A 15709-nucleotide genomic window follows, 5' to 3' on the forward strand; every position below is an offset into this window, starting at 1 on the left:
CTGATATTTGTCAAAAATATTGTGTTTATTTGTGCTCTGTTCCTTTTTTGGATAAAGGCGTCTTCTACATATGCAGCCTAATAAAATGTTACAATAATGATGATGATGGTTATTATTATTATTATTATTTGCAGACACGGAGTTTTTGTGAAATGGACGTTTTGCTTATTTTCAATTGGCAATTTCAGTTTGAAGGGTGATGGAAATGCGGCTTTAACTGCTCCGTACTTGCTGCGTTTTATTTCTATAAATTAATTTCGTTTCAAATGGGGTCCAATCAGTTATTAAAGGTGTTAAAAAATCTGTATCTCGAGGTTGAGGCGCGCACACTATGCACCGAGTATTAACCGATGGGCCTCGGTTAACGATTAATGAATAACATGAAAACGTGCCCGCAGCCCTACTTGTTATATCGCGCAAAAAATCGCTGCTTGAAATGGAGAATCGCCTGTACTGGTCTCGGGACACTATTGCAGCCACTACGGCAGTTGAGTTAATATGCTATCTTCCTAATTTAAAAAAAAATTAATTCATAATACCCGCTGAAATGGGTTGGGTTTTATGACGTTTGATCCTGAAAGGCGTGTTAGGGGTGGGGTCTGGGGCAGCGCTGTGGGGCTACTGGCCCGGCAGTGGAAACGCAAGCCCGGTGCTTGAGGCCCGAGGCCACTAGCTCGGCCCGGCTCGCTGTTAGCTCTGGCCCAGCCCTAGCCCGGCAGTGGAAACGCGGCTATGCTCCCTCTCACTCTCTAAATGTGTGTGTGTGTGTGTGTGAGAAAGTTCTCACACTTTCACACACACACACACACACACACACACACACACACACACACACACACACACACACACACACACACACAAACACACACACACACACACACACATTAATATTAACACATACATTTAACTGTATATGTTAATATTAATGGCCTGTTTAGTTGGCTCCAAGCTCCAAAAAAAAAACACTTTCAAAAACTGATTTTCTTTTTTTATATTATAACTCAATTATTATATTATTAACTCAATGTTTTAACTAATCGAAAAAGCTGAATAATCGTTCCAAACTTAATGATTAGCTGGCAAAATATTTGATTAGTCGATGGATGGGTGGACATTTAACTGAGAGAGACTTACTCCGTGATGGGGTCTATATACACACACACACCCAGGGCTCTCAAGTGTCACACAATGAGCATGACAGTCATATATTTCGGTCTTTTGTCACGCACCCCTGCCACACATAGTATTTCCCACGGCATATATATATATATATATATATATATATATATTATGTTATTATATGCATTTATTAATATGCCACAGGCCTAAGGATGCCACTCAGCAGAACTACATTCCATCCTATATTCGACATGTTGGAGTAGTTTTAGCTGGACAGTGCACATAACATCTGCTGTTAATGACATAAAATATTCTCTCAGTCCTCTCGCATCTGATAAGGCCTCATTAGGTAAATTTACAGGACGATTTTAGGCAATTGATTGCTTCAGTCTCACTTGGGAGGTGGTGAGGTCTTTCTTTTACTGTCAATTAGGGTTGCAACAAACGATTAGGTTGATAATTGATTAATCTAACGATTATTAGAAAGATTATTCGACTAATCAAATATTTTGCCAGCTAATCATTAAGTTTGGAACGATTATTCAGCTTTTTCGATTAGTTAAAACATTGAGTTAATAATATAATAATTGAGTTATAATATAAAAAAAGAAAATCAGTTTTTGAAATAGTGTTTTTTTTTTTTTGGCGCTTGGAGCCAACTAAACAGGCCATTCTCTTTAAGTTTAACTCAAAATCACACACAAAGTTTTCTCTATGCATTGTTTAATAAGCCCACTACTTTACTTAGAACTGAAACAGAAAAAGGGTAATTAATTCTGGACACAAAAAGGGTAAAATATTAATCTGCAAACAATTATTATAGATATAAAATTACAATAGTTTTCTACATGAGAAATGAGCTGACAGATGTTCTCATTCACTTTTAATTTACAGAATGAAAAAGAAAAAGTAACTGCTATGATATTATTCCTAACATCTCCTTTTGTAAGTCTTCATGATTATGGAACAAAAAACAGGCAAGTAATAAGACTATAATACCAAATAGTGTTACAATAATAAAAACAGCCCTGAGTCCTAAGCTCAATCAAGCTTTATTCTATGCAAAATAAATCATCTCATTACTGTAATTATATTATTATTGATGATAGTATTACTATTAGTAGTATTGCATGATCTAAAAAGAGGTACGTTACCACTACAGTTAGTTAGCTCCAGCTCGAGAACATTCAGTTCTCACCGGCTCCTCTTTTGCCGGGATGTTTCCTCTTTAAGTGCTCCAACATGCTTGTGGTGTTCCCGTGAAAAGCAAGTTCCTCCTTGCATCAGGGATGGAAATTAGCACCCGCCACCAGCCAAATGAGGGTGATTTTGTGTTGTGGCGGGTAAATTCACTTCACCTACCAGCCACCGTGGCGGGTAAATAAAAATAGCATGCATACTGTTTCACCTGGACGGTGGACACTTTTAGAGGAGGCACACCTTCAACACCCGCGCGTTTCTTCCGTCGAGGCTCGATTAGGGAAGAAAACGTGGGAACACGAGAAGCGGTTTGCCGTCCAAAGGGAGAGCTAGCCGCGAGTGTATTTTTAGGGTGGAGTAAGTTAGCTTTCTTGTGTGGTAAAGAGCTAGCCTGACTTCGTCATACTCGTATTCAAGAAAGAATATGAGTCTGAAACTCCTCCATTGAGCTTTGATTATGAGGCGTGTCGTAACCGAACCAGGACAAAAAAAGACCTACCAACCAATCAGAGCAACGCATAAGTCAACTCCTTTGCATAGCGCAGTTTTCAAATACAGAACGTAGCCTACTTTATTTATTTTAGAAGTTAAATAATGAGTGTTACTTCTTTTACTTGGCCTTCCAGTGTCCCCTTGTCAAAGTGTCTCCTAAAACAATATCATATATATGTGACAATAGTTTATTTTTTACTATACCATTTTTACTTTATTTATTTACTATACCGTTTCAGCATTTTAAATGTAAACTATTTTAGTATTCAGAGTGCAGGAACTCTTTCTTTTAAATAAAATTAACAAAGGAAGTATGAAAACAATAAGCAAATTACACAGAGAGTAGGCTATAGCTAAAATATATAGGATATATAGCTTATATTCGTACTGAAATATAAGGGATTTTCACACCGAAATATTAAACATAACGTTACGACACAGCAACATTCACAATCTGTTTTTTTTTTTTTTTCATTTCGGTGACCATTTTAACAGATTACGTGATTTTGATTTGATTTACAACATAAAATAATCACGGCGAAGTGTGCTGATCAACACGAAGCTCATGTGAATACCGACTGTTGTCATCAAAGCATGTAATTCTTCTTAACATAGGAGACCATAGATCCCGAGGAATGTGTGAAATACTACCCGCGTCTGGGCTGCTGAAGCCCCGCGCAAGTCTCCCTCGCGCCCCGTACGGAGGATGCGTGATCCTCGGTAACCAATATGAACCGCGAATATAACATTACCTTCATAGTCTACGAGTAACACAACATGAAAAATAAGAAACTGAAATAATATATCACTTACCAGTTGAGAATCACTTCTCTTGCCGCTATCCGAAAGTCGATGAGACGACCGTTGAAGATCACAATGCCTCTGTGTCGATTTGAAATTTACAGCAATATTCTGTATTTTGAATCAAACCGCAACGTGACCCCAGAATGCATTGCAGTTTACAGCAAAATGCTGTATTATTAGTAACCAGCCAGCTGCTGTGAAATATTGCTGTAATTTTTACAGCAATTCATTACATTGTAAATTCTAATTGGATGGGTCTTAACCCTCAGGTGCTCTTCGTTTCGGAGTCACACTTGTTATCTTCCCGGTCAAAAGTGACCGGACACCTAAAAATTAAATTTCCTCCATCCCAGTAAAACCAATGCAATTTATTTTTGTTCTATAATATTTATTCTTTGTAATTTAGTATTTTGAGACAATTTGATTGAATTTATTAATATTTATGCAATACTTATTGTCTATTTTTGCCATGGGAAAATATATATATATATATATATATATATAATTATTTTTTTCAAAAAATTATTAATGAGGTATTTTAGTTTAATATAGAGTCTAGGCCTTCAGAAAAATATTTTTTTAAAGAAAATTAGCACCATCTGGTTACAGTATAGTAGGGGTGTAACGATTCACTCGTTTTCTCGATGCATCAATTATAAAACCTGACGATGCATATGCATCGATCCTGAAACATGTATTTTGAATCGTGAATCGTTTATTTGCGTGAATAATCGATTTAAAAAGCTAAGAATCGAATTAATCACGATTTTATAGCGATTCAGTGGTTTAAACTATATAAACACAACCTTAAAGTGTTCCTGGTACAAGCTGCCTCATGCATTGGCCGTCATAAGACATCTGCATTTGATTGGTTTCAGGCAGGCTCACACACCCCTGATGTCTCACGCTGAAGCCCGGTTGGTCAAATGCCTGAAAGATGAGTTTATCTTTATACCTGTTGAGCTACTCGAGTCGTGATCAGCTTGTATTACCGCAAATTAGTTAAAATCTCCCGGAATCTAGAGCGAGCGTGCATACGAGACAGAGGTTGTGCCCCAAACCGCGTGTGCACACATGGCTGCACGCACTCGGCAAGAGGGAAAGCGAGCGAGAGACCACCTTGCGTGTACGGAGAGTCTTTCCATATAATAAATGAATGAAAGCGTTTTATTTCATAGTGCCCACGCAATGGCATGGCAGCTTTATCAATGGCTTGAGCGGTTTGCCTCAAAACTATTGCTTTCTCGACAGAGAGCTCAGCTGGAGAGCTCAAACATGGACTGCTCAAAAATCTGTAGTTACATGAGAGCTATGGGACCGAGCGCGAGCAAAATCCAGTGAAAAGATGTTAACGAGTGCACTGAGAGGACGCAAAATGAAACTAATGAAAACGTCTCCATTAATTTGTGCATGTAGTCATTTAATGCAATACTTTAAACGCCTTTTACAAAATATTGGCTACTAGGTTTCTACAAATAATTTGTCGGCCATTAAATTTTTTTTATAGATGTGCCACTGTTTTATGTATGGCCGTTTCTCAATACCAAGTACGCAGACTTCGGACTTGCGTCCTTGGTAGTTCAGACTTGCAAGTTCGACTCCGGAGAACGAACTCCCGAGGATGTGAGGACGCAAGTCCGGTTCTTCTGCAAATGGAACAGAGCGTACTTGATCGCGTCACTCAGCACGCTCTACTCTATATTTTAGGCAACAATAAAACGAAATTTGCTACAACTCTGCATCTTTTCGTCAACAATAAGACGAAATAGGTTATAAAACACCCCTCTGACTCTTTATCAACAAAAAACAACATAGCCTATAATAGCCTAATGGCCATGTGGTTCAGGCAACGTGATTCTCTTCACTGCATATATTATAACAAAATGAACACGATCTTTTTGTTTTCATTTTAAAAATATGAAACATTGGATTTTTATTGACATTTATCAAACAGAGACAGGGTTATGTCATTTTATTTTATTGTTCATATAGTGAAGACAATATAAAAAAAATAGCCATGAAACCTTAACCTTTTTTTTTTTTTTTTTGCGCCATGGAACAAATTATAGTTTAATGAGACCAAAGATAGACTTATACACAAGACGAGTTATACGTAAAGGTTTATCCACTAGACTAGAGAGATCAGAGCCGGCGGCAAACGTCAGAAGCACTAGCCGAGGATAAGCTGTTCCAGTCGGGGTTGATCTCGCTGAGTGTCCGCTGAAGGCTTGGATGTCAGAACTCCGAAAACGTCAGATGCATTTTACAATATAGGCGCTATCTTTATAAATAAAGTACAGATTTGAGATTTAAACAACCACATTCTCGCCTAAAACACTCTTAAAATTACATTTCATGACTCAATAACAGTAGTATTTTGATATTTCGCGGATTTTGGTTGGTGCGAGGTGCATTCTGGGTTACCTGGCTATCTCAAGTCCACACAAGTCACCTCTCGATGCATCCTCGGTAAACGGGGCGGATCAAGAACACATCCGGGGATTTGAAGTGGACTTGGCTAGATGCGAACTTTGAATTGGAACAGTACTTCGGCAGCGACTGATGACGTTTCACAAGTCCACAAGAACACAAGTACAGACAAGTACGCATATTGAGAAACGGCCTATATGTGCCACTGTTCGTCCGACTATTACTGTACTTCATTTTATTTTTTATTCTATATTGTTTTAATTATTTACTGTATTTTATTTTTATTATTATGATTTTTTTATTCTAAACTGTTTTAATTATTCTGATTTCTTTTCATTATTTTAATTTCTCCCATTTAAAGCACTTTGAATTTCCACTGTGTATGAAATGTGCTATATAAATAAACTTGCCTTGCCTTATAATAATATATTCATTAAAATTAAAAATAAACATGAACTAACATTAACAATGGACAAAATCCCCACCATCTGACCCCCGAAGGCCGCTGTGTAGGCTAATTCAAACCCAGACAAAGACCCATTGGGCGACGCATTGAAATACTATAATGCATATAAAAAATTAAGAATCGAATTAATCGAATCGCATCGAATTTGGATGTGAATCGCATCGAATTGAACCGTTCTGAATTTGCACAAATCGTTCTTGAATCGAATCGAAAACCTATGAATCGTGAATCGAATCGATTCGCTGTCTACCCAAAGATTCACAGCCCTACAGTATAGAGAAAAAGCGTAGAATCATGGTGTAACCACTAGATGGCATGTACAGCTCTCTATGGAGAAGCATGTGAATTCCCCAGATGTTTATGAACACATTTTTTTTTGGTGGATTTGAATATATAGTTGAAACAATCTCAAAAACGATTTTTTTATTAAGAAAAAATGTAGATAAGGAACTCCCGCACACTATCATTACTTGCACTTTTCAATCAAGTTTATTCACACACAACGTTTCGGTCACACGACCTTCGTCAGGAGTATACAAAATGTTCAAAAAGATCTCTTTTTAAATGCGTACATGACCACTCCACAGAATTCCATCTGTAAACAATTAAGCTCATTAAGAGTACATAATTAGCCCCACATCACAGACTACAAATTGTAATAGATTACAAAATTAGTTAAGATCACCCCGTAGATCAACAAGATCATAATAATAAAAAAAAATAATAAAAAAAAACACGCATCATTATCCAACAATATCAAGTTGTACTTCCAAACAATTGTAACAGTCAGGCTCCTTAGCCACTAAAACTCATAACAAATACATAATATATATATATAAAAAAAAAATCACTATAACATTACATTAAATAATGCTTCGTCATTCATACCCTTAGGTGATAAAGTTTGAAGAGTGTAAATCCAGAACAACTCACGTCTCTGTAGGAGTAATTCTAAAGTCACTTTCTCAATCCCACAAAACCGTAAAGAAGTAACATCGTGATTCAAAGTTACAAAATGTGCCGCAACTGGATAATTCATATCTTTTCTTCTGATCGAACTTTTATGTTCACTAATTCTTTGTTTCAATTGTCGTGACGTTTTCCCCACATAGCCAATACCACACGGACAACGAATCAAGTAAACCACATGAGTGGAAACACAAGTGATCACAGATTTAATGCTATATTTTCTGCCAGTTCTAGGGTGACAGAAAAATGGTGTTTTGAAAGTATTATTACACTGGGCGCAATTACCACAACGATAGTTGCCCTTCTGTATAGGACTCAGCTTGGTACATGCTCGTTTTCAGAGTGCTAGTCCTCGTACATCTCAGAGCCTACTGTCTTTTAAATTCCTAGCACGTTTGTATACAATCAAAGGAGGATGTTTAAAAATATCACTCAACTCCGGGTCAGATGACAGCAAATGCCGGTGTTTTTTAAAAATTGATTTAATCATAAAGGACTTAGGTGAATGTGTTGTAATACAGGAAAAACAGTACTTTTTTTGATTTTTTTGTCTTCTTTTTTAACAGTTCAGAGCGTGTCTTTTTAAAGGCTGTATTGAATGCTTCCTCAACCCAATCTAAAGGGTAACCTCTGTTCAAAAAATTATTTTTCATGATTTTAGATTTCTCTACAAAGTCGGAGTCAGAATGACAAATTCTCCTCAATCTGTAGAACTGACTCTTAGGCAGTCCTTTTTTTAGAAAAATAGGATGAAAACTGGTAGCGAGTAACAGTGTGTTACGATCAGTCTCTTTAGTAAACAGAGTAACCTTCGTTCTTCTGTACACACATATCAAGGAAGTGTACTTTAACAGAATTGATTTCAGAGGTGAATTCCAAATCATCAACCAAGTTGTTCAAAAATGTAACAAATTCTCGAGCATCCTCGTGATCACCCAAAAAAATAAAAAATATGTCGTCGATGTATCTGTACCATTTTATGATCTGTGAATAAAAAGGATTATTCTCTGTATTAAATATAAAACTTTCTTCAAAAAAAACCCATAAATAGATTGGCATAGTTAGGGGCAAAGTTCGAGCCCATTGCTGTCCCACTTATCTGAAGAAAAAAATCATTATCAAAACTAAAATAATTATATTTCAAAAGGTAGGAAGCCATCTGGATAATAAAGTCCAAGGGAGGGCTAGAGTCCTCGCGTAACGAAAGATAATGTCCGAGGGCAATAAGTCCTTTTTCATGCGAAATGTTAGTATATAAACTTATGTCTAAAGTTAACAATACAGAGATGTCCGATAAATCATGTAACTCAGAGATCTTATTGATGAAATCGGTAGAATCTCGAATGTAAGATGGTAACGAATGAACAAAAGGTTTTATAAAAAAATCAACGTACTGCGATAAAGGGGATAAGAGAGAATTGGTCTGTGCCACAATCGGACGACCTGGAGGGTCAATAAGTCTCTTATGAATTTTAGGAAGAGTGTAAAAAACTGGTCTAATCGGATGTTGACAATACAAGAATTTAAACTCCGATTGAGATATCCAACCCTCCGTTTTAGCATTTGTTAAAAATGACAATATCTCTGATCGATAGGTATTGGTAGGATCCCCAGGGAGTTTTTTATAAAACTTAATATTCTCTAATTGTGCAAAAATTTCGTGTTGGTATTTTTCCGAATCTTGGACTACAATTGCCCCTCCTTTATCAGCTGGTTTTATAATGATACTTGGGTCACTTATCAATTCGGTTGAAGCTTTTTTCTCATTCAATGAAAGATTATGGGAGATATTATTACTAGAAGAACAAGTTTCCATCACATCTTGTTCGACCAAACGACAAAAGGTATGAATGGTGTGATTAGACACATTAGGGCAGAAATTACTTTTAGGTCTAAAGGGTGTCCTAGATGCACAAATTAACACCAACAGTATGCACAAAAGATAGTCCTTTCGGTAAAATCCCTATTTGGTCATCAGATAGTTCTTTTTGAGAAATATTGATTTCCGTCTCTTTGAGTAGCTGCGGGTCCACGGTCGTGAACTTCTTTGAGGCTCTTGAACCTCTTCGACATTTCTTCTTTGTGGTCTCCGTGGAGGGGCTCGTCTGTCCAAAAAAGAAGTCGAAGCATGTGCACTTGAATCACTGTCGATGGTAAACTCACTTTCAGTAGAATCACTCTGTCCATTAAAAAAGGGTGCTCCATTTCTCCTCGTCCGATTGCGAAAAGATGATCCACGGACTGGTGCGTTGGCCTCTCGGGTCGCGCTGTCTCTCATGTCAGGCACGGTAGCTGGTCTCTTGTCCCATGGATAAACTTCATTCCGAAGGTAATCCTCTGTATCTCGTTTATACTTCTTCAGCTTAAAGGACAACTCCGGCGCAAAATGAACCTTTGGTCTAATTACACATTGCTACCTAGTCAACCGTTATCTGAGATTTGTTTTCATGATTGCCGAATGTAAATAGTTTTATCTCTAAAAACAGTTTAGCCTATAACGCTAGTTCAATGCTAGTATATAGGGCATAGAGTAATGACAAATAAAAATCGCTTGTTATTACCACTAACAAGGCTCAAAATAGCCCCACACCAAAACGACAGCATAACAAGGGTCCCTACATTCAAACCGAAGCATTGAGAACTTTGTCAGTGTCCACACAGTTTAATAAGAAGATATTTTATACACACAGTAAATTTCGCGAAAACAGGAAGAAGCCATCTTTGAAAAATAGTCTCTACCAGTCGATCTACGAACGCCGATCCAAGTGCGCTGAACTGTGCAGAATCTCATATGATCCGTTGTTTCCAGAAGAAACACAAACCATTTTCTTCTCTTCAGTATGTACACATAGCCTACTGTTCGCGCTCACCTTATCACCTTATTCACATCTCACCAGCCAGACTATTTTTCCAAGATGGCTTCTTCCTGAATTCGCGAAATTTACTGTGTGTATAAAACATCTGCTTATTAAACTGTATGGACACTGCCAAAGTTCTCAATGCTTCGGTTTGAATGTAGGGACTTTTTATGCTGTCGTTTTGGTGTGGGGCTATTTTGAGCCTTTTTAGTGGTAATAACAAGCGATTTTTATTTGTCATTACTCTATGCCCTATATACTAGCGTTATAGGCTAAACTGTTTTTAGAGATAAAACAATTTACATTCGGCAATCATGAAAACAAATCTCAGATAACGGTTGACTAGGTAGCAATGTGTAATTAGACCAAAGGTTCATTTTGCGCCGGAGTTGTCCTTTAATATCTTTCAAGTAATCTCTGTATTTCTCAGTGGACGACTTGATGGAGGAAAGAAAGGAATCGAAGTCAATGTGGGAAATAGATTTAATCTTTTCTTCAAGTAGGACGATTTTTTCATGGGTTTCACGTACATCAGCAGATACTTGTTCCACAATCAGAAGCATCAAATCCATAGAACACTTATTAAGAATCTCGCTCCATCTCTTTAAAAACAGTTTGTTCTGTTTGCACAATGAAGGAGGTTTAGGAATTCTCAGACCGCGTGGTCTTATTATCCGACGCACCTATCACCTGCAGGTGTGCGATGGAGTTTGGTCACTAATTAAGAAAAAATGTAAAAAAAAAAAAAAAAAAAAAGTGTGAATTGTGTCAATTTCCATTTTGTTCATTTCCTATGGGGGTCATTTTTGACCAAAGACCACAAGTGTGACTATTTTTTTAAGACTACTTAGCATGCTCAGATCATGACCTCAATTTTGTTGTGTTCACATACTTAATGCCATAAAAGTCACCAAGTTTCGTAACATTACGATGAAGCTGTGATTTTTTTTTTTTTTTTTTTTTTTTTTAAATTCAAAACATACTTTTTGTAATCAATTTATTGGCGTGTATGTGTATAAAAGTGTGTTTTGCACTCTAAAGTTTTGCACTCTAGATGTTGTAGAGTGTCACCCCTTTCCTGCGGTGTACTTTTTTTTTTTTTTTTTTAGAAATGCGTTCGATTTGTAGATTTTTTTTTTTTGGTCAATTTCCCATTAATTTCCTATGGGTCAGTCATTTTTGACCGAAGACCACAAGTGTGACTAATTTTTTTACGACCACTTGGCATGCTCGGATAATGACCTCAATTTTTTTTTAAATTCACATACATAATGCCATAAATGTTACCAAGTTTCTTAACATTCCGATGAAGCTGTGATTTACAATTTCAAAACAGAGGGTTAAATATGTTTTTCATGTCACCGCAAAGATACAGGCAATCGTTCTGCCAGCCAGGTCGAATATTTTTTACAAGGTAACATAATGTATGATCTATCAACTGACCAATCGGCTAACCTTAACCAATCGAGCTGCTTCGTGGGTGGGTCTTGGCGTTTGCATGGCGGGATTCGTAATTTCGCTACAGGTAATATAAGCAATGCTTGATAGCCACTTAGAAATAGTAGGTGGGTGCGCAGAGACAAGGGCGCGATCGAACTGTGTGTGTTAAGAGACGCGTGGGTGCGATCGAACAGTGGTGGAGACATAAACATCCGTCATTTTGTTCATACAGGATAAGGATAACATTCAGTCTGCAAAGTGTTTACTTATATTTGTGTAGGCCTATACTCGCATTAAAACACTGTTTTAAACAGGGGTGGATAAATATGTTTTGCTTTTAAAACTGTCTATGTGTTGTAACATCTGTCAGTTTGACAACTGCCCAGATGAAGAATAGGAAAGACAGTCCAAACGAACTGGTAGTTCCACGAGACCTTTTATAGTTGCTTTCTTTTTTAAGCACACCCTTCACATACATGTCGAAAGAGCGGATGTTAACAGGTTAAAGAAAACACTCTGTAAAATGCTACAAATCAAAGTGGAAGTAAACGCGTTATAATAAAACAACAGCCCGCGATAGATCGTCATCTTCCTCTTTGCGCAAGCATTTTTCACTGAGCGTGCGCGCTCGCATAACATCACGCATACAATAACGAACGCCATAGAAGTCATCTTAAAGGCATATCAACATGTAATGAACACTACTGAACACTAGGTGGCCGTTACAGAGTTCCATCTTTTGGACATTCATCATATCGCATTGGTTTTCATTTCTTATCCTCAAAACAGGGCACTAATCTGTTTTATTTTTAAGTGTTGTAGTAATATTTTATGCGAAAATCAACAGGGTACCCGCGGGTCTTAAAAGCCTTGAAAAAGTCTTGAATTTGATCGTCTCAAATTAAGGCCTTAAAAGCCTTGAATTTAGTTTACAAAAAACTAACTAAATTTGTGGCTTTGGCCACAAATGACAGAATTTAAACCGCAAATAAGAGCTTTTCTGTTAAAAGAACATATTTTCTACCCTGTCTTTTCAATAGTAACGTTATCTGGCAACCATGCGCGCTCTCTCTCTACACTGCTGAAGAAGCGCGGATTATCTGAAAACACAGACAAGCTGGAGTTCAGCGATTTTTAAGATTTTCTTCTTAAAGTGTCATTCAGTCGGTCTGTGTTCTGTAACAAGCCGCTTGCACTGTTTGTGCGACTAAATCTGCGATCAAAATGCAGGCTGATATCCAGCAGTGTTCATACGAGCAAGAATGCAATGTTTATATCCAAACGATTTCAAATGTGACATTGATTTTATACAATAGTAAAAAAGAAAAGATAAATGGTAACATTAAGTGATGTCCATGTACTACATTTAAAACAGCATTGTCAGGCTTGCTCTATAACGAAATATGTGGCTTTGAACGAATCGTGAGATTCAATGAATGAATGACTCAGACTCACTCATAAAGATAGCGAGTTACCGCCACCTAATGGCGATTATAATGTTTTTTAACATTGCATATTTAATGAACATTGTTTTATTTAAAGCATTTTTTCAAAGGTATTATAAAGGTAAATAAAATGAAACGGAAAAATTTATTAAAGGGGGCAAATATTGTCCCTGAATGGAAAAGGTGTGAGTGCAGTCTAAGTGTAAGAGAGAGGGCTACAGGGGGTACGGCACTCTAAAACATTGGAGAACCACTGAACTTGGGAAAAGGGATAACTATGTAGACGTGCTACTGCTAAAGAGTGCAATATGAATAATTTATCATATGCTTAATTGAATTGGCCTAGAGAGAATAATTATTATTATTTTCTGCCTAAAAACTACATATAAAATAACTACCAAAAGTAAAGTAACCGCAGTTTGACTAAAAGTTGACAAAAAAATGCTAAGACTTTTCGTCAACTACAACTATAAGAAACAGGATGACTCAAATGTGATTTAAGACCAATAAGCATTTTCGTCTGAAGACTAAGACTAAATCAAAAATGGCTGCCAAAATTAACACTGGCATGCACACACGTGCGAGCTACAACGTTGTTGTGTATGTATTAAATATGACTGATAATTTAAGTAAAATGTTTTATTTAATTCAAGTAGCCTCCTTGTACATAATTATTTTCTAGGCTTTGAAATGTATACAGATTTGACATTTTCCCCTCATACTTCTGTCGGAATGGGTACGAAGTTGGCATTGAATTTTATCTGAAATGGTATTAAAAAGGTCTTAAAAGGCCTTGAATTTAAGTTGGTGGATCCTGGGGGTACCCTGATCAATTATTTATAATTCTTATAATGAGAATAAAGTTAGGGTTAATTAAAATCAAGGAAAACAAATATATTGATCTGAAATATAGCAAATTAATTTTAATTTATTAATTAAAAGGTACAATTACCAAACATATCTCAGTCTTTTTATCTAATTATTAGTTTAATTAATAAACTAATTATATGAAACAATTATCAGTACTCTATAAATAAACTGGTTCTATGCCTTTATTAATAAAACAAAATCTAAGCCTTTATTAATATACTTTATTATTTAAAGCATTCAAGCCTTAAGACATTTATAAACATGCCTTCTATATTTCTTTTCACTCATTGTACTCCACAGACGACCGCACGTACGCAATTGACAATTGGTTATTGTCATTTTACTTGTTTACTTCGAAATATTACTGTATATTTTCACTTTTAATTTATATTTCCATCGTAAGTTTGGTCTTAAATTTAATTTAGAAGGGGTATTAAAAAGTCTTAAAGTCTTAAATTTAAATGGTTTATACCTGTAGCCACCCTGAGGAAAACATTCAGTCTGCAACAGGGCTCTAGAGTGTGACAAATTTGTAAGGGTGCAACAACAATTTTTCCTAGGTCACACCAGTGCACCTAAAGTTCTTGCATGATCAAAATCATTTCGCACACCCCTAAGAAATGGACTTTCATTGAATGGTTGTGAATTTATTGGTAAACATCTGTATGAACCCTAACTGTAAAACTGAGTGAATTCACCTTTCTGTGTCTTGTTTGTAGGCGAATGTCTGTGGAATTGTGGAGAGCATTATGAACTGGGTGAAGTTTAAAGCCCAGGCTCAGCTCAATAAGAAATGCTCTGCTGTCAAACACACTAAGATTAAAGGAGTCCCCAAGCTGGATGATGCCAACGATGCAGGTAATTGTTTGTTGTGCTCTTAATATGTTAGGACACTTTGTTCTGCCTGGATATTCATTTCAGGATGGTTTGTTTCAGGTGGAAAGAACTCCACTAGCTGCACTCTGATCCTGACTGAAGGAGACTCGGCCAAAACTCTGGCTGTGTCCGGTCTGGGTGTGGTGGGACGTGATCGTTATGGTGTCTTCCCTCTGCGTGGTAAAATCCTCAACGTGCGAGAGGCGTCACACAAACAGGTCAATAAAAAACGACACTTTGGAAAGATGAATGTGTACTTAAAATGGGTTATTTATGTAGAAGAAATGTGAAATTATTTTTGAGTTTGGAGCTTTCTAGATTGAGAAAAGCCAGAAAATGTATTTTTGGCTTTATTTGGATGAAAGACAACAACTCCTAGAGTGCACTTGCTTCACTGCCCTAGGAGAGACCTGGGTTCGAATCCACTGTGAGACACTTAACCCCTAGTTGCTCCAGAGACGTGCGACCTCTGACATGTATAGCAATTTAAAGTTGCTTTGGATAAAAGCGTCAGCTAAATAAAGTCCTAAAGAAAGCCTATCTGTCCCCTCCTATACTGTAGAACTTCTACCTATGTGTAATTCAAAGCATCCTAACTAACTGCATCACAGTGTGGTATGGCAACTGCACATGTCTCAGACCAGAAAGCCCTCCAATGTGTGGTCAAAACGGCCCAAAATATCATTGGTGCTAAATTGCCCTCGATGCAAGATATTCACCTCAAGCGATGCCTACGAAGG

The 15709-nt window shown here is 36.9% G+C and overlaps 1 protein-coding gene across 3 annotated transcripts in view; it reads left to right on the top strand.

Moving 5' to 3' along the window:
• The window catches only part of top2a (DNA topoisomerase II alpha), a 182634-nt gene that overhangs the window by 54992 nt on the left and 111933 nt on the right, over positions 1 to 15709 (top strand). For all 3 annotated transcript variants that reach the window (XM_039685302.2, XM_089121899.1, XM_089121900.1), the window contains 2 exons: positions 14813 to 14951; positions 15030 to 15187. In XM_039685302.2, the coding sequence (XP_039541236.2) occupies positions 14813 to 14951; positions 15030 to 15187 (297 nt within the window). The remainder of the gene's footprint in view (positions 1 to 14812; positions 14952 to 15029; positions 15188 to 15709) is intronic.

This window comes from Pimephales promelas, chromosome 17, assembly GCF_988280905.1.
Source record: "Pimephales promelas chromosome 17, fPimPro1.hap1.1, whole genome shotgun sequence".
NCBI lineage: Eukaryota > Metazoa > Chordata > Actinopteri > Cypriniformes > Leuciscidae > Pimephales > Pimephales promelas.